The following is a 21,864-nucleotide window of genomic DNA, read 5'->3' on the forward strand; positions in this document are numbered from 1 at the left end:
CACAGACCTGTCAGCACTTCCTCTCTCATGTAGCAGAGCCACGTTTGGCTTGAGGGAGGAAGCATTGCCCAAGCTTGCCTGCTTTTCCACTCAGGTCTCTGTACTTGGCTTTGAGGTCAGGGTTCCACCTTAGGTCCATGAGCTCCAGCTAAAGAACAGGAGGGGCATCTTGCACATCAAAGGAGAAGAGGTCCGCACACATTTTAAAAGTGGCTATCTGAAATCTCTGATCAAATTCCTCCTCTAGTTTCAAGATTGCATGGATGTATTTTTTCCCACTGAATGGTGTTCCTGCATCCAAGTGCCTTGCATGCAAGGAAATGGCAAAGGTTTGTTTGAGCAAGCCAGGCTTTTCATAACATGAGTTTTGTAGAGAATGCTTTCACATTGTCATCAGCAGCACTGACGAACTGCTTCTGGCCTTGTAACTTCTTGTTTACTGCATTCAACTCGTGTGTGCTGTTAACAAGAAAAAAATTAAATCCATGAGCCATTTGCGATCACCTCACACAGGAGCCACGTTTCTCACTCCTGCCATCAACTGAAAAAATCTCATCAAGATGTTTCCCGTGAGCTAACATATGTTGGTGAAGTAGAGCACATTCTCATATTCTGACTCAATTTCCGTTTTTAAAAAAAAGCATGGAAACGCCTGTGCTTCAAGCGCCTGGTTCTGATTTGGTTGATGCAATTCATGACAGACTTCACATGGTCAAACTCGAGGCATTTGCTGCAAAGGGAATGCTGATGGATAATGCGGCGCCGAACAATGGCCTCCTCCTCCTCCCCCACCTCTTCCAGGTTTCTCTGTACAAGTGCAACAAGTCCATTTTTCCTCCCTGTCATCCGGAGCGCTCTGTCGGTTGTTATTCCAGGAAACTTCTTCCGTGGCAAACCGGCATTCACAATGGCATGACACAGTTGGCAAAAAAAAATAAAATCTCCTGTGCAGTGGTCTTATTGGAATTATTGTGAGTAACTTCTCCATCACTTCAAAACATCACAGACATGAATAAGTGAGCTGGGCAGTGCCAGTGATGTTTGCGCTTTCATCAAGAGCTACTGAGTATGCATCAAAGCATTCGGCTTTCTCACACAGTTGATCATAAATGTTAGATGATATAAGAAATGTGCTGTGCCACAGTTTTGGCAGACTGCTCCTTGTTTTCTGGACGGTCTATATTTGAAGCTTGTCGTAAGTAGATTTGTTTTTTCTTTTACAAACTTGACTTGTGTGAATGGCTTCCCTGCTTTAGCAATCATCTCACTAACCACATAGCTAGCTTTAACTCATTCACTCCCAAAGACGTTTTTAAACGTCTTTTCAGACTTGGTCAAGAATTGGCTGGTACTGAATGAGTTTAACTGTGGCATTATTCTCTGGTTGCTTTCTTGAAATAAATTTGTTGTCTTAATAGACCTAGGATGAGCAAGTTGGTTGGCCCTTTCATCTTCTTGGTATTTTGTGTTCTTCACAGCATGTTTGATTGGAGAATGATGTTTGATGTTGTATTCCTTGCCCATGTGCTTAACAAAGAAATATTTCATCTCTTTCCCTGTAACTGTCTTGTACCCATCAAGCTTTCTCTTCACTGCAAGCTTTAATGAATTATTTTGAGATTTCATTACAGCTGCTGGCGCTCTTCCAATAATGAAGTGTTTAGCTAACTAAAAACATGCGGAGAATGTCACTTGGCATTTTTTATATGGAGGTAAATAGAGAAATAGCTAATATAACAAAAGATAACTGCTACCGGGATGATCATTATCAACAGAGACATCATCCATCTCCAAGACAGAAGTTTTAATTCTATGACAGCTATGCGCGGTCACACTTCATAGTTGTTGGGAACTGTTTCTCTTCCAGCACGCGCTGCGCAAGTGAACGTCAGTGAACCCTCACTCATGGAGCCTTGAAATGACGGTGCTTGAGTTGGCAGGCCGGATTTTTAGCTCGCGGTCACGGCACTCGCTGGTGATGCCCCAGTTGGTGCAGTTGGACAACGCAGAATCGCATTTTAAAACACACACGCACGCATTAAAACGGAACCTTCCACACACACAACGTGGTAAAGTGCCATTCATAAAGCACGCGTGGGCGGCCCCCATTTTTCGATTTTCATATCGTCCTACGGGCCACAAAATAAATGGCCAGACTGCGGGCCAGGAGTTTCAGACCAGACCCTGTCTGAAAGTAACATAAGCATTAACATTTTCTACATTTAACAATGACACATTAGCTAGCCAAATTGAGCCTTGGCTGCAGCATGCCCACGACAAGCGAGCTAGCTTGTCGTGGGCATGCTGCAGCCTATCCCAGCTGTCCTCTAAACTTTATAACTGTTTGTTTTTAAATTGTTTGAATGTTTCAGTCGGCCACCACTGTGTATATAGTAAAAGTACATGTGATTGGATAAACCCGTACTTACACTGAAAAACAACTCTGGGTGTTAGTTATTTTTCATTGGATTTCATGTACGGTGAACAGTTGAAATTGGGAGAGACTGGATCTTCCCAGACAGACGATGCAGCTGTTGGCCTAGATTTCACTCGATGATTGTTTCTTTTGAACTCTGCTATTAATAGAACTTTATTATTGAGAGAGAGAGAAAGAGAGAGAGAGAGAGAGAGAGACTTAAAACATCATGTAGTTTAAAACCATGTTTTAACAATTAAATAGGATGTTCAAGGACACTCTTGTTTAACCACGTTGATCAGACCATATATTGAAAATCATGCACGAATCATGAACCCAAATCAAAGCCTTAATATAGAAAAAGTCAGTCATTCCTAAAAGGAAGATCAAAAAACAAATACTAATCCTCTGAAACAACGATATTTTCAGTTTGTCTTGTTGTGTTCACAGTGAAGGAAATAGCAACAACTATCGGTGGAGTTAAATGAATTATTCTTTTATTCATTTTATTTTTATTACAAGATAATTGTTTTGTGTTGAGACGGAAGAAATTTCATCTGTGCTGTATGTTCCACATACAGTACATTTGACAATAAAGTTTATCCAATCCAATAAGAGCGTATTTTTCTTTCTTTTTTTTTAACTCCTTGTTTCCATGCCAGTGTTGCACTGGGGCAGAATTAAACATGACATCACGAGAGGTTCGCCGGGGCAAGAGGAGTCAAAGTATCAGCAAGTGCATGAATGTTTCAAAAGAAGTTTGACAAAATTAGTAATTGTACACAAAAGGGCTTTATCACTCCCAGTGAGTTTCAAAATGGTGGTGGGTGGGATAATTCAGTTCAATTCAATTGTATTTATAGAGCACTTTCGAACAGCCATCGCTGCATACAAAGTGCTGTACATAATCACAAATATCTCCATGGACACAAACCACTAATATTCATTCTCCTTGAGAAAGTGGAGTGAGTGGCTTACACTACTGTTTCCTGGATCAGGGTTTTAGCACTTCTGGAATCGAGCATGGCTTCTATGCCGTACTGATTCACCCTTACAGGATACGTGGGTCGGCGGAGGCTTCCCTCGGAAGACGCCGAAGTGGGTGTGTGCGCTACTAGCAATCTTAGCTGTGAGCATAGGTTCATCTGACTTCCCACACTGCCATGAGATATGTCCCACTTCCTTACAATGATAGCATGGTCGAAAGTGGATACACAAGTTTTCTTGTTTCTCAATAGACACCTTGAATTCCCTCATTGGTTCCCAATAAGGGGACCTATTTGTTTTGGGGTCACGAGTGGGGGAACTCCATTACTTCAGGCCCTTTTCGAGGTAGTCTTAACATGATTGAGGTAGCTTTGAACAGTTCGACTGCCTCAATTAGCTCCTTGGCTGTCCTCAACCTCTGTTGATTTATTATCTTTTTGGCCTTATACGGAAAGGCTCAGTCCAGTGTCTCTATTATTTTTGCGGGACTCTTTGGGTTCTAACCGTTCTTATGAAGGCTGAAATTGTTTCTCACGTTCGAAAGGGAGCCTTCCCAGACAAAGCTCAGCTGAGTTGGCACAGTCAACGATTTCGACAATCATCCGTAATGGCAACAAAATCACGGCAAAGTTCGAGGCCAGCAGATTGAAAGATGATTCTAAACGGCTTCGGGGTGCGGCACATCCTTGAACTGGACCAAGCACTTTTCATAGGCTGACTGAAAGTTTTCAGAGATGAAATAGTAAAGCTACAGTTGTTTGTTTCATGTCTTATAAAATAATTTTTTCTTCATACTGTATCCACGTATTTGTAATTGACATGGTGAAACTGTATTACATGTTCATGTTTTTACATGTGCTGTATAAATACTCAAACTGGATTATACATCAAAGTTGGCGGCCATTTTATTGGAAATGGTGACACCGAACGACCGTCATGACTTAGAGATTTGTTATGTCCCTCGAGGGACAATGTAATGAGGTTCGACTGTACTCCACTAGTGATTTGATTCAATTCCACATTGTCGGACTCTGCTAAAAATGCTTGTTCATAAACTAAGCTTGATATATTTTTTTGGACGTGGTACTTCCTGATTACATGCTTGGAGTATATGTGATGGTAGCTTGACAAAAATTCATCTGCAAAAGCCTAAAGTGAATGCCGTAGGGGTTGGGGGGTTGGACATTGGGAAAACACAAAACCTAAAACCATTTCAGCCGGACTTTAGAGGTGCATGTTTTTAGTCAGTATTTTCCCAGGAATGTGTCTGAAACAACATTGCGCTATTTTTGGATGTGCCTTTTCCTTCCCTCTTTTCCTCTATTCCTCGCACCTCTCCGTCCCTCCACTCTCCTTGACTCACACATCCTTCATATGAGGAGATGAAGAGGAGTAGAAGGAGACGTTGGTGCTCGTGAGGACGTGGGGGGCGGGGGTGGGGGGGGGGGGGTCACATATCTATGCTGAAGGCTGTTTATGTTGCCCTCTCTCTTGCTCTCAATCTTGTTGTGTTTATCCCTCTTCTGTCTCCCAAGTATTTTAATGGTTTCTTTCTTTTCTCTCCTCTATTTGCTCATTCTTCCTCTCTCTCCCTGATGTGACCTTGTAGGATAGGGAATGTCTCTTCATGCTGTCATTGACTATTACTTCAGCTCATGTGCTCTCTCTCTTTCTCTCTCTCTCTCTCTCTCTCTCTCTCTCTCTCTCTCTCTCTCTCTCTGCCTGAAATTATTTACATACCAGTGAACCCTCACAACAGCTTCTCTATTCTGCTATTTCCTCTTCTATGTTGTGGCCTTAACCTTCTCAGAACACTGCAGATTTGAATTCCAAGCTAAAATCAGATGGACGACTCCAGCACCTGGTCCTGTTCAATGAAATGGAAGCAGGAAGTGGTGTATACAAAATACACCAATTCAATATTATGACATATTACACATTGGTGTACAGTGGAAAGGCTTTGCGGTGCAGTGAAAATTAGTCATAGGCACTGTTTTAACTACGATTTGGATCAGTGTTTCATCTTCATTTGCCTTTAAAGGGAGTCACAGTTGTATCCAAAGACAGTTGCTTTAAAAATAGCCTTCAGAGCTTAGTTGGTTTTGCAGGTCTTTGGGAACAGGGATTGTTTTGACCATGTGCGTGTATACTGAAGCTTTTTTCATTTGGTTTTGGTGGGTAAGCATACTGTACATAAAAGCCTTGAAGGTATTGCTACTTTACAATCTTCTTCCATCTACACGGTAATGTTTTTCCTGATATGGAGAGAAATTTTAAGATATTTCCAGTTCTACCGTGTTCGAGCAAAATGAATCACGATTGCAGGATCTTTATTCTATGGCATTTGGTGGCATTATCACCTCATCAGACTTTTGTTTTTGACGTCCTTGAATTTACACCATCTGTCTACGTCATGATGCTTAATTGAAAATGTTTCACATATCCATCTCCATTGTGGCAGTGATCCCGTGTGGATATCGCCTCATTTGTTTGCTGTCATTCCACTCAGAGACTGAGTTAGGCCTCCCGATATCAAATAGTTGCTGGTGCTTTGACACCTCTACATTTATGAGAGCATGCGTGCAACAGTGCGGTGATGTAAAATCTGCCCACCACTCAGGACTGCAGAGGAGCTCTCTGGCTGGCTGTACGACAGTGGCTCACAGCCAATGAGCACTAGACCTGAATGCAAACCACCAATGCAGCAGACAGAGTGGTAAAAATCCACCCTATAAAATAGAAAATGAGAAGCATGCCTGAGAATATAGAGAGACTTTAGAGATGCAATGAAGGTGTTCTTCCTCCTGATTTCCTTTTACTTTTGTCTATAAATACAGTATTCCGTATAATGTCGAGCTGTATGGTTTCTTCTCCAGTTCCTTCTAGCATGTTATTTTCTTTTTTTTAAACACAAAAAAACAACAATAAATGTGGCCAACACAGCTGAAATTGCTCTTAAATGGAAAGTATTTATTGTACTGGTGAATTGGTATCGGTGTGAAGTGTCGGAGCGTTTTTATGAGAACAAACACTGTACTGGTCTTCGGTGGAGGCACTGCATAGTATTTGCTGTGTATCACCTTTGCAAATGGTGAGTGAAATTTAACAGGAACAGGGCTATTTGTCGCCGCGGCTCTGCTGTCGCCATGGCATCACAAATGGCAATAAACCTTTCTTGAATCAATAGAAGCAGAAGCTGTTATGGTAATGGTACAGACCCAAAAAGGTGTTGCTGCCTTATTTATTCTAAAACATATTCATAAATCTCCTATTGTTCAAATAATTACTTATTATTGTGCAGCATGCTGGAAGTGTCTTGGTGCCAAACCACATAGACCAGCTTACATTTTTTAAAAAGAATACGTAAGCCTTTGTCAAAATTATTGACTGTTACATACCTTTGTTCATCATACAGAAACGACTACAGCAACAGGTTGATTTTATGTAAACATATGCAACTGTCATACTTATGTGTATTTTTTTCATTCCACAAAAAGAACGTGTTGTAACTTTTTTCGGATATATGAAGCACTTTAACAAAAGGCGTTGTTTACATTGCTGTTTAAATGCATAAAAAGAACCACCTTATTCTGACAATAAGATAAAGGTATTGTATCAAAAGAGAACTAGCTTATTTGGCTGCAATATGTTCATGCTAGCCTATCCCAGCTGTCTTCAGGCAGTAGGCAGGGACACCCCGAATTGGTTGCCAGCCAATCGCAGGGCACACAGTGACGAACAACCATGCACGCCCACACCCACACCTAGGGACAATGTAGAGTGACCAATCAGCCTGCCATGCATGTTTTTGGAATGTGGGATGAAACTGGAGTACCCGGAGAAAACCCACGCAGGCCCTGGGAGAACATGCAAACTCCACACAGGGAGGCTGGAGCTGGAATTGAACCCGGTACCTCTGCACTGTGAATTCGACGTGCTAACCACTGGACTACTGGGCCGCCCTTATTATAAATGAGAATTTGAAATTTTGGAAGAGATTTTAGTGAGCTTCATGAACGTTGACATTGTTGATTTGCTTTCACGGACCGCATAAAATGATATGGCTGGCCACATCTGGGCCCCGGGCCTTGAGTTTGACACAGGTGGTATAGATCAATACATGAACAAAAAAACACACACAGCAATAGTGCCTCTTGTTTGCCGAAATTTGAACATCTTCATTTTCCTTTGCGAGTATAGCTTTGTCGAGTGCAGATAGCATTTCGACAAATCAACATAATGCTGAAGAGATGACAACCGGCTGACTGAGATGTGGTAAATAGGTTGTAACACAACGAAATACATACAAAAAGTGAAGCACAACAAATATTTTAAGGCTGGACTTTAAAATCACCTTTCCAAAACGCATTCTCGTCTCTAATTAAGGTGTCGGGTAGATGCAATTACTACTTCGTTTTTTTATGGTATTGATCATGTTTAATGCTTGGCAGTTTCCATTCTCCTTTGTTCTCTCTTTCTGTTGTACCTGCTCACTGTGGAGATAGAAAATGCGTACTGAAGTGTGTGTGTGCATGCGTGCGTGTGTCAAGCCGTTGCTGGCTACTGCCTCCAGTTACTATAGCAACAGACATTTTTATCATTCTTGTCGCATGTATGTTTTTTAGCTTGACACAATGTGTTTTGGCACATGTGGACTTGTAGACAGACCACAGTTGACACACTGGTCATGATGAGAGTCATTCGCTTGCTTACTTGATGATTGTGATTAGGTTATAAGCACAGCAGGACTTGAACTAATGTGCATATGTGCATGTCAGACAGCACTGTGGGTGCGCGCGCACACATGTCCACACATTTGGTAAGGTCATTTTATGAATCTATTCATCCATTTTATAAACCGAGTATCATCCGAGCGTCCTCGAGTCTATTCCAGCTGTCTTCGGGCAGTAAACAGACACCCTGAATTGGTGACCAGTCAATCGCAGGGCACACTTACCTGGGACGGTCAGGTGCATTTTACGCGAACCATCGCAGGGGTCACTTCGGACATTTGGAGAAGCTAACATTGATTTGTTTGCTTTATTTTTAATATGTTCAAAACACCTGTCAAATGGGACAATTTGTCAAATGTAGGTAGCAGTACTTTTCGCCATTTGGTGTTTAATGAGAAGTTGTGGCAGGGGTAACTTTATACAGCTTACATCAAGGCTTGCTGCTTGGCTATACTAAATGATATTTTTGAAAACAATACCGAGAGCAATCTCGGGAGAGAGTCATTAAATTTGCACTTCTTTAAAACAAAACACAGCTAGAATATCGCTGCAGTGACGCTGAAACACAGAAAATGCTCTCTCTCTCTCACTCCCGCGCTCCCACATTCGCGACCATACTGATGCATTCACAAACATGGAATTAGGAGCACTCACTTTAACGTGTTTGCCACAACCCCTCAGCGGCAACTCATAACGATAAAACACACATAACCCACTTCATGACATACTGTATATTACTTTACAGTGCTTTTTTTTGGCATGCATGCATACATGTATATGCTGTCTGTGTTCAGCTAAATATTAGCTCTCCATTTACATTTGTGTTTAGCCCCCCAAAAAATGGCGACAAACACAGTCCAGAAATGTGTTATCATCACTTGAATTGCAACCTCCTTTACTCAATCATTTCAAGACACGTGCTAGACTGAGCAGGAGAATGTGACTTTAATGTGGGTGTTGTTGCATACTGCACACATTTCTTTTTGGACAATCCAAGTTCGTGTTCACTGGCTTGCAGCGGGGAGCGCAACGCCACTGACTGACCTTAGCTGTACCCCGGGCCTCTGCCGAGCTGCTGCCCTTTGGCCCCGGTGACGGGGATGGGACTGCATGCTGTCCACGGGAAGAGCCCGGCGCACATGCAGAGTTGCCGCTGTGGCCCGTGTGCGCCTGCTGCGAACTGCTGTGCACCCCACACCGCAGTTCCAGCAGCGGGAGCTGCTGCGCGATCCTTCTTCATTCGTGCTTCTTCCACATGGCTCACTCGGAATCAAAATGTAGCCCCAAGATTTAAAAATTTGGCAAGGGAACTGTAACGTTTTACACGATTATTGATTATTGATGCTAGTAATAGTGCAGCTATACATAGTGTATGGTTTTTTTTTTGGCATGTCCCCCCCCTTTTCATAGTACCAGTGCCTTCTTTGGTCGGGTGATTTCCACATTTTTTGGTGACTTGGCGGTTGCAGTCTGCTAGGCAGGCAGCTGATCTGCTGGTGACAAAAAAGAGGATGGACAAATAGGTGAAGGGAGCCACCTCTGTCCTGGGCTGCACCCTGGATTTAAGAGACACAGCGGGGATCAGGAGGATGATGGCTAAGCTGTCATCCAAGCTGGACAACCCCATCCACTCCCACAAGGACACTATGCGCCTTTGCTTTTACGCCCGCACGGTGTGATGGCGAGAGAGAGAGAATGCAATAATAATAATTTATGCAATAATTTAGATTGTTTCTTAGTGCTTCTTTTTGCACAATATATTGCAGGGCACCATTGTCGTGTCACTCTCTTTCTTTGTCTTCTGGAAATTCAGTCACAATATTTTTGACTTTTTTATTTAACAAAAAATATGCTTGAGCACACACATACATACAATGGATACACTTTGTGTGTCGCCCATCTTTCATACTATTTTCCTGTACCCTCATCTTCATTTCGTTCATTAAAAAAAAAAAAAAAGAAAGGAAACTGAAGGGCCCAGAGACGCAAACAATTATTCCACATATTAAGCAGGCATTGACTACGATACTACAGAATAAAGGGAGTACCGATAATTGATCACATCAGTATTCCATGGAGATGGAGATGCAGTGTGCAATGCCCAGAAATGGAAGAGCTGAAGGATAGATGGAGGTAATAACAAACAAGGATAGGCAGAGAGGAACAGTAAACAAAGGACAGACTGACGTAGCTGCTGTCTGCTGGCTTAAGTGTGATTACTCGTTTGACTGCAGTCGTGCCATACAGCGGAGGGAGGCGTGGGGGGAGGGTGACTGAGGAGAGATGCACCCGCTGATCTCTGTTTCATGCGCTCACGCTGCCTATGGATGCGAGCAGGGACTTATATAGGCCAGGGAATGAAAGAACACAGCGTGACTACAAAGAGGAGCCGATGGCTTGTGCATGCTTAACTCATACACTCCCAAAGACGTTTTTAAACGTCTTTCCCAAAGACGTTTTTAAACGTCTTTTCAGACTTGATCCAGAATTGGCTGGTACTGAATAAGTTTTAAAGACTCCAGACCAGTGGTTCTTAACCTGGCTTCGATCGAACCCTAGCGGTTCGGTGAATCGGTCTCAGAGGTTCGACTCAGCCTCTGCCATGGAGGTTAGAACACGCCCGACTCAACATGTCAATTAGTTATGACATACCCGCCTGGCCATCACTAGCTGCAGATGATCACATTACATTGTTTGTCCAATCAGTGCTGCGGGAAATTTCGTTCGCTCAGTTGTCAAAGTGTGACTGTCGTGAAAGTACGTTATGCGCGGTTCATTTTGTGCACAGTTAAAATAGCTACTACTGATGTCTAGAAATGTTCTTAATTCTTTTTCAGTTTTTAATAAATGCATTTTTTACATGTTGAATTTATTTAAAAAAAAACAATTTCACTCATGAAGGCTTCGATGAATGTGCAAATGAACTGGTTGAGTTCAGTACCTCTAACATGGTTAAGAACACATGTTCCAGACAGACGATGTACAAGACACACAATGGACAATAGTCCCCAGATCCATTACACCTGAAGGAACTGAAAATGAACACATGTTACAATGTGTGCCAAATTATTAGACATGCAGTTTTTTCCACTTTGTTAATTTTCCACAATCGTCAAAGCGATTCACAGTGAACAGTTTTGACAATCAAGAATTTTCTTCATTTCTGAGATCATCTGGGTTTTATTAGAGAAAACCACTATGATGACAGGAACCGGAAATATTTAGTTAAGACCTCTGAATTTTATTTATTTATTTTTTTACATTGCATCAAGTCAATGAAAAAAAAGGCTTTTTATTTTTATTTGATAGCAAAGGAACACCTCGCTTTATCTATTGAATTTGGAAATCCAAGGATATTTTCTGCCTTGTTTGTCTTTTCAGGATGCAATGTTTGCCGCCCATATTTGCATTTTGGAGGTACATCACCATCCACAATTTTATGATGGAATGGGCTGAGTCGCAAACTCTTAAAAGGGGTTGAAGTCATGTGCTGGAGATGCGCTAAAGCTACAATGGTCTTTTTTCTATTTTTTTTTTTTTTTGCTGTGTGGAAGGGTCCATTGTCTTACACGAGAATTTATTTTTCTGCGAAAGCCAAGGTTCTTCGCAACTGTGTTCCATGAATGTAGTGACTGTTGGCGAACTGAAGCAATATTTAGTTCTCGAACCATTTGTAAATGAACAGGAGCATTTTTGAACCCATGTTCTACTGTATATCAAACTCCAAATATGTTTAGTTGGCCTGGACCGAGTCATTCTGCCATTGGCTTAAATAAGGGTAATCTTGCTATGATATGTCGCTGGCCGCCATTAATAATTATTATCATGATGCAAATGCATTTTTTATTTCTCCTATTTCTGTCAATGGTTTTTTCTCTCTCAAAGTCACCATATTTGGTGTTTCTCCCATCATCCACCCATCGTGTATTTCAAAACCCTTTGACCAGGATGAATGGAATTGAAGTCGTGTCGCTGCTACATTGATATTGCCATTGAGGATTGCAAATGTTCTCGGATTTATTTGTGATGTTGGCTCTATTTGTGTTGTGTACTGCAGGTATACGTGGAATTTGATGACCAGGAATGGGAGAAAAGAGAGTGGGTGAAGGTCTATGATGATTTCCAGCTGTTTCTACTCGAGCACCAGCTGGTCTGGGCCAAGAGGAAGGAAGGAGCAGGAGGAGCAGGAGCAGGTGGAGGAGTAGGTGGCCTGCTGCAGGGAATCAAGGCGAAACACACACAGTGGCCTGCCCTGGTAAGAACTTTGTTTGCTATTTATAGAAAATGACACCACAACAGTCAGCATTGTGAGCAAAGCTCCCCCCGGCTCTGCATATTTAACCGCTTTAGCATATCTTCAAACTTTGAAGGATGATTTTAAATTGTATTCCAGTATTTGCATTTCCGTGAGAGTTATTGATCTTCATTGTTCGCAGTTGTCTTGGAAAGTGGCAGCCTTGCTGTATCAGGCTTTACATTTGTTTCGTGGAGCCGCGTGAGTGTGGTCTGTTGATGGCATGATTGCAAGCTCAGTGTGTTGATGTTGGTGTTTTATCGGACTGAGCAAGAATCTGTTTACAGCTTTTATTTGTTTTGCTTGAAAACTCTCATCAGTTTCTCTCATGCGATAAAAGTAGTAAAAATAAGTTGCAGTATATATAAATACTAGACTAGGGGTGCCCAACCTTTTTGAACCAAATGTCTCACCTTTCATACAGCCATTTCCCCCTCCAATTGCCCCGTTACCGCACGTGCACGCTTATACGCACACGTGCGCACGCACCCATGCTCACACGCCCATACGCACGCACGAAACAGAAAAATAAGGTCGATGCAAGAGTAATCGCTGTCTACCTTAGCCAAGACCTGACACGGAAGCACTTTTGCAGCGTGTTAACTGCATAAACATCACTATCGTAGCTCACGTGTACCGTTTTAAAGTGCTTCTCCTCGCGCTCCAGATTCCCATTCTTTGCTAGTGCCATCGGCGAATTGCAGAAACTTGGAATGAGAATGACTTAAAAGAAGAAAAAAAACGTATATCGCAACAGCTGCAATTTCAGACTGCTGACAACTTACAACTTCAGGTGATGCAGGTCAGTCGGTTAAAGAGTAGGTTAAAGGTAATAGAATGCTTAGGGTGTACTATACAATAACACAAAAAATATCTACCATTAATAACACATACATAATTTTAATACAAAATTGCTTCCATCACTCTGTAAGTTACATGACTTACGCCACACACCTTCAGCCCAATCACAGATGCCAGCTGGCGGGCGGGTTGTTTGTTTCAACTCTCGTGGAAAGTAGCTCAGTTTTTGTCCTCAAATACACGAAAGTGTTGCTAAAGGAAACTAACATTTATACTAAGGTTGTACCCAATGTGAAGTGAGCTATTCTCGCCACGTCAGTTGCGTAGATAGGGCCAAATACGTACAGCATCCAGGCCAGGTAAAAGTGAACACACCATATACATGTACAACAAAATAATTATTGCAGTTGCAATTATTGACTTTAGCAAGAGCACAATGTAAAACAAGGAACATGCAGTTGGAAAGTAAGACGTGTTTACAGTTGTTGAACCAAGATAGCAATAGTTTGAGCAAAAGCTCTGGCCAGCTGATTGACAGCCAATGTTCATGCATTTTTTAACTTTAAAAAAAAAAAAATATCAGAGGAGACGTTATAAACATGACATGGTATATTTAATGTTTTTCAGCATTTTTGAAGACTTTTTCAGGTTTTAGATTAATTTTGCTATGGCAGGGTCGAATGTAGAGTAAATGTACAAGTTGTTTTAAATAGATATTGCAGCATCTTTTGATCAGATCGAGTATCTTTTTTTTTTTTTGGATCAACTCCAAAAACCTTGATCACATGAAGTCTAATAAATACTATTGTGATTTCTGGACTACGAAATCACTTTCGTAAATTGCAAATTGCAACAGCTCAAATAAACCACATGTAAACAGATTTCTACATTTATTGGCCACTTCTTATTAGCCACGGGTCTCCATGTTATAACAAGGGAAGAAAGAGGTTACACAGATGGATTAAAAAAAAAACCTTTTTTTGCCTTAAAATTGCTTCACCCCCCCAAACCATGCTCAATGCAGCCAGTTAGACAGTAGCATCCCAGAATCTTTCACTGTCTTTTTTGTCATAAGCCTGGACACCCCTTTTCCTACATGTTTGGGAGACGCAGGGAGACGTAGCTACATGGTGTCCCATGTGCGCTTTTCGTCTGTTGCCACTGATAGTGGTAGTTGGTAGCCAAATGAATAGCAGTGGCGGGCGTCACTTTGCATAGATGGCTGTATTTATGGCACTCGTTCCCTCCGCTCATTAAACTCAACTGAAGATGCTTCTTTTCATTCTCAATTTACACAGAAGCGCACCGCTATGCACACGAACTTTCTTCTTAAGCATTTCTCTCTCAGGCAGCCCACCTCTCCCTCATGCGTGTGCAATCTAACTGCGAATGGTTGATGAATATTGAGAATGACGCAGCATAGAGACAGTTTCGTCCACGGCGATGTGTTTAGTAATTCCATTGGTCAGATATGACACACTATGTGTCAATCCATTGCGGTTTTGAAACTTATCAGTGAAAAGATTAAAAAACCATGTCACATTAAAAGCCTTAGTGTTCAAAGCGTGGGAAAGTAGTGGCCCAGAGTCTCTAAAGTATGGTACAACAAAAATCTTGAATTGTTTTTTTGTGGGGTGGGGGGTTGTTTTCTAAGGACGCAGTTCAGTTTATCTCAGTGTAATGGAACAACTCCTCAGAATTACAACTTTTACTCAAAAATCAACAAAGTACATTTATCGTATACTGTAGACTATGAAAAACAGGAGCGTGTTATTAAAATGCAGTACTGCTTGCTCACATTTTCAGAAATAGACAACAAAAGATTGACTTGGTTGTTAGTTTTTTATGGTTGGTTTTGCCTGACTCCTCCACTTGCATTTCTTCCCTCGTTCGTCTGATCACTGCTACATTGCTGCTATTGCCATAGCAACAGCAAATCAAAATCAAACACCAACAGCAATAGATAGAAATTGGCCTCAAAAGAAAAAAAGCTTGTAAATATCTCCTTGAAGGACATGGTCAAATGCTTTTCTCCAAGTTCATCAAGTTTATGTGTATACTGTTTGGGCCAACTCACTTGCACCTTCTCGGACAGTGGTGAAGGTGTGGAGGTGTGTTTTATTTCCACATGTATGGTCTTTATTTTTTCACTGAAAAAAAATAATTGCATAAAGGCACTTCATCAGAAATCAGATATGGTTAAATTTAAGATTTTGTGTGATCCTTTACTCTTTTTTTCTGGAGTGTGTTGATAGTCACCCGATTCACTGTACATACAAGCTTTCTTTGCCGTCTGTTTGTTTATTGAGCAGGATGATGCCATGACTCCTTAACTAATTCCAACATCACATGAATCATCGTAACAAAATTGGGGCATTTACAGGCCAATGGTTTAATAAAGGTTTCCAATTGGTGCTGATCCAAGTTTTGTTAACTGACATTCTACTTTTATACATTCATTACATTTGTTTTGCCCATCACATTTTTTTCAACACACAAACAGTGTCATGTTTGGAATAGACCCACCTACTGAAGCTTCAAAAATACAAATGCTGTTACCCAAAAACAGCTGACCAGAGAACAGCACTTATGTAGAGCAGCTTCACTCCTGCTTTCCTTTTAATAGACTTTATAATTGTAGTCTTCACGAGAGTGCACACACCTCCCCATTCACTTCTCTACCATGTGTGTGTGTGTGTGTGTGTGCGTGTGTGTGTGTGTGTGTGTGTGTGTTGGAAGAGGAAATTACTCTTGTGGGGATTTCCTGCCAAAAGACTGACATGGAGTGCAGTTGCTTTCTGCGTTAACAAAGACTTAGTTTATTTCAATTCCTTCAATTGCAAAATGGATTAATCCAAACCTGTAACTCTTGTTTTAACTAATTCAATAATCACTTCTATTATAGACCATAAAATATTACTGAGCAAATTATATAAATATGATATAAAAGATGTTGCTCATAAATGGGTCAAGAGTTATTTGTTGATATCGACAACAAACAATCCAAATACTGCAATATAAGTTGTGGGGTACCTCAAAGAAAGGTTCTGGGACCAGTACTTTTTCCTTCTTTATGTCAATGACATTGTAACTGTTTCTAAACTGTTGAAATGGATGTTATTTGCAGATGATACCACTCTATTTTATATTTGGAAAAATATTAATGATGTACCACAAGTCGTGGAGAATGGGTTTCAGAAAATTCTGAAGTGGTTCAACGCAAACAGATTTTCTTTTATTGCAAATCTAAATATTGACTTTTAGTGACAGGTATATTGATCTGAAGGCAACATTGACTGTGCAGGAAACAGATTGAAAAGACTAATAAAATTCATTTTTTAAGTGTTACGATTTACATAACATGGAATATCCATATCGAACATGTTAAATAAAAGGTATCCCAAACTACTGCTGTAATACAGAAGGTTGAAGATTCACTATCACATTATATAGGAGCAGCTGCTTGCTGGTGATAAGCTATGATTTACATATGATCCAATCAGTCCATGAATCGGAAAAAATCGGGGCTGACTCATTGATCATCAAATTAATCGTTTGTGGCAGCCCTATTTTCAATGTGGAAAACGTCTCTCTGTCTCACTTCCATGTTGACGAATGTATTTCAAGCTGGGAAAAAAATCTTCACATCTGTCACCCCCGTTGACGAATGTATTCCGATCAGGAAATAGTTCATTTTTTTAAAGTTACTTCATCACATAAATCCTTGATTTTTCTCTCTCTATCTCTGTCTCTCTCTCTTTCACACTGTCACACACTCAAACACAATGACTCAGCCTTCCTACTTGCACGTTGACTTTTGCTCACCATTTTGTTCCTCTATTCAGTCAGGGTGTAACATGTGGCCCGTGTCGACACATTATCCACCAACATACGCTTTCACTGAAACGCACACAAACCTGATAACACTTCCCCTTTGAGAACAGCCCTTGACATACAGAATGTGATCCAGCATTCTAATATCACACAAATGGTAGTGCATTAGTCATGGATTTTAATTGAGTAATTACTGTCCCCGTTTTATTATGGTGCAACCACAAATATAAATCATTTTTATTGGGATTCCATGTAATAGACTGACACAAATGGAAAGAAAATACGTGGCTTTCATTTGCAAAAATATTTAGCCCCCTCCTAAATAAGATCGAGTGCAACCAATTGTCTTCAGGTCAGAATTTGTGAATACAGTTCTTCTGCATGTAATCACAGCTATTCTGTAAGGAGCTTTAAGTCTCATAAAGACAGTCTGGTCAGATGATACAAAAATAAAGGTTTTGGCTTTATACGCAAGACGTGTTATGTGGAGGAAAAAATCCACCCTGCTTACACAGCAAACATACAATCCCTAATTTGAATTATGAAAAGGCATCATCATGTTGTCCAGACGCTGGTCCCAGTTAGTGAATTGGAAGCTGGGTCGAGCCAAATACAGAGCAACCTTGGCTGAAAACTTGTTTCAGTCGGCAAAAACCGAAGATGGAGGTTCACTTACCAGCTGGACAATGACACTAAACATGCAGCCAGAGCTACAAATGGAATGGTTAAACGAGCCAGAAGGGCCCAGTTAAATTTTACTCCTTCTGTAAATCCTATTTAGAATCTGCCACTGACAGATGCTCTTTATCCATTTTGACGAAGCAATTTTCAATGGAAAATGGACAAGAATTTCAGTCTCAGTTTCCATAGCTTGTAGCTAGCTAGTAGCGAAAAACTTGCAGCCTGGTGGTTGAAGAAGGTATTGACTGATCCCAACCCCTTTTGAAAATGTGCAGTCTTCAAACTTGAGGATACGTGGCAGTATACAGCCAAACAGCTACTAAGGGAAGCAAATCTTGCATGCTCAAATGATGTGCAGATAGCAACTATCCAGATAATCAGTTTCAATGGAGAGAGTTGTTCAGCAAAAAAAAAAAAAAAAAAAACAGATATTCCTTGGGGTTTTTGTTTTATAATGGCAAAAATATTGGACTGGCTACTTTTTTATAGTTGTGCTTAATAACTTGAAACACTATCTTTGATTGCTAAAGGCACAGATGATTGGGCGGCAAGACATTTAAACAATGTTGCAGCTGAGGGCCACTTTTCAATGTTTTTTTTTTCCTCCCTCCTTTAAACCCAGAACACTTCCAAGTGTTGGAGCAGCGACACAGACGTCCCCTTGACGCTCACTGCAGTCAACCCTTGGGCCCTTGTTTTCTCCTCACACTTTGTATTCTCTTTAGACACAGAGCCAAAAGCTCCCCTTAAAGCGCCCTTGTTCTGCCTCCTCTGCCCAGTCATTTTTGGACTTTTTGAGTTCAGAGAGTATGATTGTGAGAGCCCTAACAAATTGCTGAGTAGATGCTTCAGCGTACTCTGCAGCAGACGAGGTAATGTGCACACCTTGCACCCAGCTTGGTAGCTCAGAGTAACAGCTATGTGTGCCACTCCATCTTCCTTTCATAGGTATCCTCCATTCCCCCCTCCCAAAGAGAGAGAGAGAGAGAGGAGGGGTTGTGGGGGAAGAAGAGAGATTACATTTCTGATCCGCATATTACATCATTTCTCTGCAAGCATTGAGCAGTGGGTTAAGTCATTAGAGTAGCTCAGTGCAGACTCCCATAAGTGACACAATGTGAATTCCAATGACCAGACAACACCCAAGGGCACGGAACAGTGTTTAAAAAAAGAAAAGAGACTGGGAAAGAGTGTTTAGATCATGCTTTATTATATGATTCTGTATTGCTGTAATTCAAGTATAGGTACATGATTGGTGACTCTCTTTTCTTGCTGCAGAAGCACACGGTCACACAAAGTAAAACAGTAGTACTGTAATCCTAAAGGCTCTTCAACAACACAAACATAATCAGAGGTCCATATAACAATTTTGTGTTGTTCTCAAATGACGACTTGCATCCTGGCTTGCGGGCCACATCTGGCCCATCCACCGTCTCCCTTCCAATCTTAATGAAGTCAAGATTAAGTATGCGCTGCTTTTATTTTGCCGTGCACGTGCCAGCAGTGCAAGCGACCTATAGCAGCGACATCATGTCTTCGCTGTTGCCAACTTAGAGATATCGTGGCTGTATTTCATAACTTTCGTAACATTTCTTGCAACTATTTAATGCCAAGGCTGGTACTCATGTTGGGAACAATCTTATTTACTGCACTGTGGAGCAGTGGTTTTTAACCTGGGTTTGATCAAACCCAAGGCGTTAGTTCGGTGAATTGGTTTCCGGGGTTCGACGAAGCCACTGCCATCGAGGTTAAGACACACCCGACTCAACATGTCAATTAGTTATGACATGCCCGCCTGGCCATCACTGGCTGCAGATGATCACATGACATTGCTTGTCCAATCGGTGCTGTGGGAAATTTCGTTCGCTCAGTAGTGACCTGTGACTGTCGTGACAGTATGTCCTACGATTAAAAGAAATAACTATACTTATGTCATGTATATTTATTTATGTTTTTAAATAAATGCTTTTTTTATGTCTTGAATTTGTAAAAAATCGCATTTATATTTTTCACTAATGAAGTGTTTGGTGAACGTGCATATGAATTGGTTGGGTTCAGTACCTCTAACAAGATTAAGAACCACTGCAGTGGAGGGAAGAGAGGAATTAGAGTCCTTAAAGTGGGTAACTGTGGTTTGCACTCAGAATGTCGACAGGGTGTTCTATGCCAAATCACCCAGTGAGTTTAACCAAGCCTAATTAGATTTGAATGAAACTTTGTGTACTTTTCGATAGTGACGGCACAACACAAATTCTCAAATTTGAGATCAATCCGAGCAGAAGTTTGGGAGCCATGGCCTGCCGAATTTGACATTTTGAGCAAAAAGAGGCGTGGTCGCCTTTCTTTGAAACCTTATATCACAAGAAGTCATTCGTCAATCTTCACAAAACGGGTATTTTTGGAATGGGACGTAAAGTTAAAACGTTTCAGAGATGTATTATTATTTTTTTGTCAAGCAGCAATAAGGAGTCTTATACATCCTCTGAGATATTTATGATAGAAATGGATCAAAACGTGTTTGCCGGACCATCATTCGTCATTTATCAGCGGCCGGGCCAGTCGGCCATCATTTAAAAGAAAAATCTTTATTTTAATCGTGCTTCCATCATTACTAAATTTATAGCTCGTCACACCTATTTTAGGACCGTCAGATCATCTATTTGGAATTTACGTGAAATTGGTGAGATGGTACTAGACAGTATTCATGGCACATTTGAATCGTATGTGCAGAATTAGATGGATGCCTTATCTCATTTTGAATTATCTTCAATAATGAGTGTAAAATAACACCCCGTCAATGGCTGAATCCAGTCAATTGAATCAAAATGTCACATGGGTTTTCTGTTACATGAACTGTGCCACACTTAATATATCTTTTCATTCATCAGATGTGGTCTGACATCTGTGTTTTTTCCAAGAGAATTGGTCGGAAGAAAAGATGTAAATAAAAACAAATAAAGAGGGAGTCTTTTCTTTTGGCTTTTCAGTGGTATCTACAGACCATGTTACCTAGCAACATGCGGAATATGACACTAACACACTCACAAGTATGTATCAGCAGACGTCGTCATCTGGTCACTGGCTCGGTGATTGGTATCGAGAGAACAACAGTGTTCAAATGCATGGGCCGTTCGTCTGTAGCTTTTTTTTTCTCACTGAAAGCTGCCTCTATGAATCTACTCTCTGTCATTTAAGTTTCTATGGCAACACTTACTTAACGCTTCATTGTGTTCCATTGAAGTATCTGGTGGAATACAAACACAGATGAGCTGAGCCAGTCCGAACCACGAGTGCCTTGCTCATGAGTTACTGAGCTCGAGATGAGACCAATATGATAGTTTTGTCGAAAGTGGGTCAGTGACGATGACAACACCCCACCTCCTACACCAAGCCATGTGCTCTGTCTCTTCTTGTAACCCCCCTGAGCAGATGGAGCCCTGCTAGTGTAATCTCCCGCCGATCTGTGTGTGCACGTTTAATTATAGCTTACCTTTATGCCGGCAAGGACAGCACAAAATGATTCTTTCTCCCAGGCACTGGCAATTTGACCTGGTCTCGTTGATGTTTAGATCATGACTTAATACACATTTGAGCGTTTGCTGTGGGTTTGAAAAAAATGTCATGTTCAGACGACAAAAGTTGTCAAAATGATGCGTGCACGGTGATTTGCGTGCCGCGCCAGTGGTTGGTGACGACGGCACTGTGGTCATCCATCATTGGTCTGTGACAAAACGGACCGGACCGTACCTGATGTATGTTGGAAATCATCATGAATTATTAATCTAATTGTATTATGCCCACATTGATCCATTCTATAAATTTCATTCCATGTGCGTGATGCTTCTCTTCATTCATTTACTTGGAATCAAGAGTTCAAGAGACAAACCTTTACGTGTATTGACAATATTAGAGACCTTGCTAGTGTCGCATAGTGTATGTACATTCATCAAACTGCCGACAGCCCTCGTAGAGATGGTTTTGCTGATTGTTACAAGTGTTGGCACTTCATTTCATTTTCTGTTCTTTGTGTTGCACAATTATTACATCAGCCGCCCACTGCATCATGTTTTTACCACAACACTATCACAACTCCATTACAACACGAGTTGAGCGGTTAG

At 41.1% G+C, this 21,864-nt stretch overlaps 1 protein-coding gene across 2 annotated transcripts in view; it reads left to right on the forward strand.

The window, feature by feature from the left end:
* jmjd1cb (jumonji domain containing 1Cb) overlaps positions 1–21,864 on the forward strand; it is a 99,462-nt gene that overhangs the window by 35,150 nt on the left and 42,448 nt on the right. For both annotated transcript variants that reach the window (XM_052070960.1, XM_052070959.1), the window contains exon 2: positions 12,194–12,391. In XM_052070960.1, the coding sequence (XP_051926920.1) occupies positions 12,194–12,391 (198 nt within the window). The remainder of the gene's footprint in view (positions 1–12,193; positions 12,392–21,864) is intronic.

The sequence above is a fragment of the Hippocampus zosterae genome, chromosome 7, assembly GCF_025434085.1.
Source record: "Hippocampus zosterae strain Florida chromosome 7, ASM2543408v3, whole genome shotgun sequence".
In the NCBI taxonomy this organism is placed as follows: domain Eukaryota; kingdom Metazoa; phylum Chordata; class Actinopteri; order Syngnathiformes; family Syngnathidae; genus Hippocampus; species Hippocampus zosterae.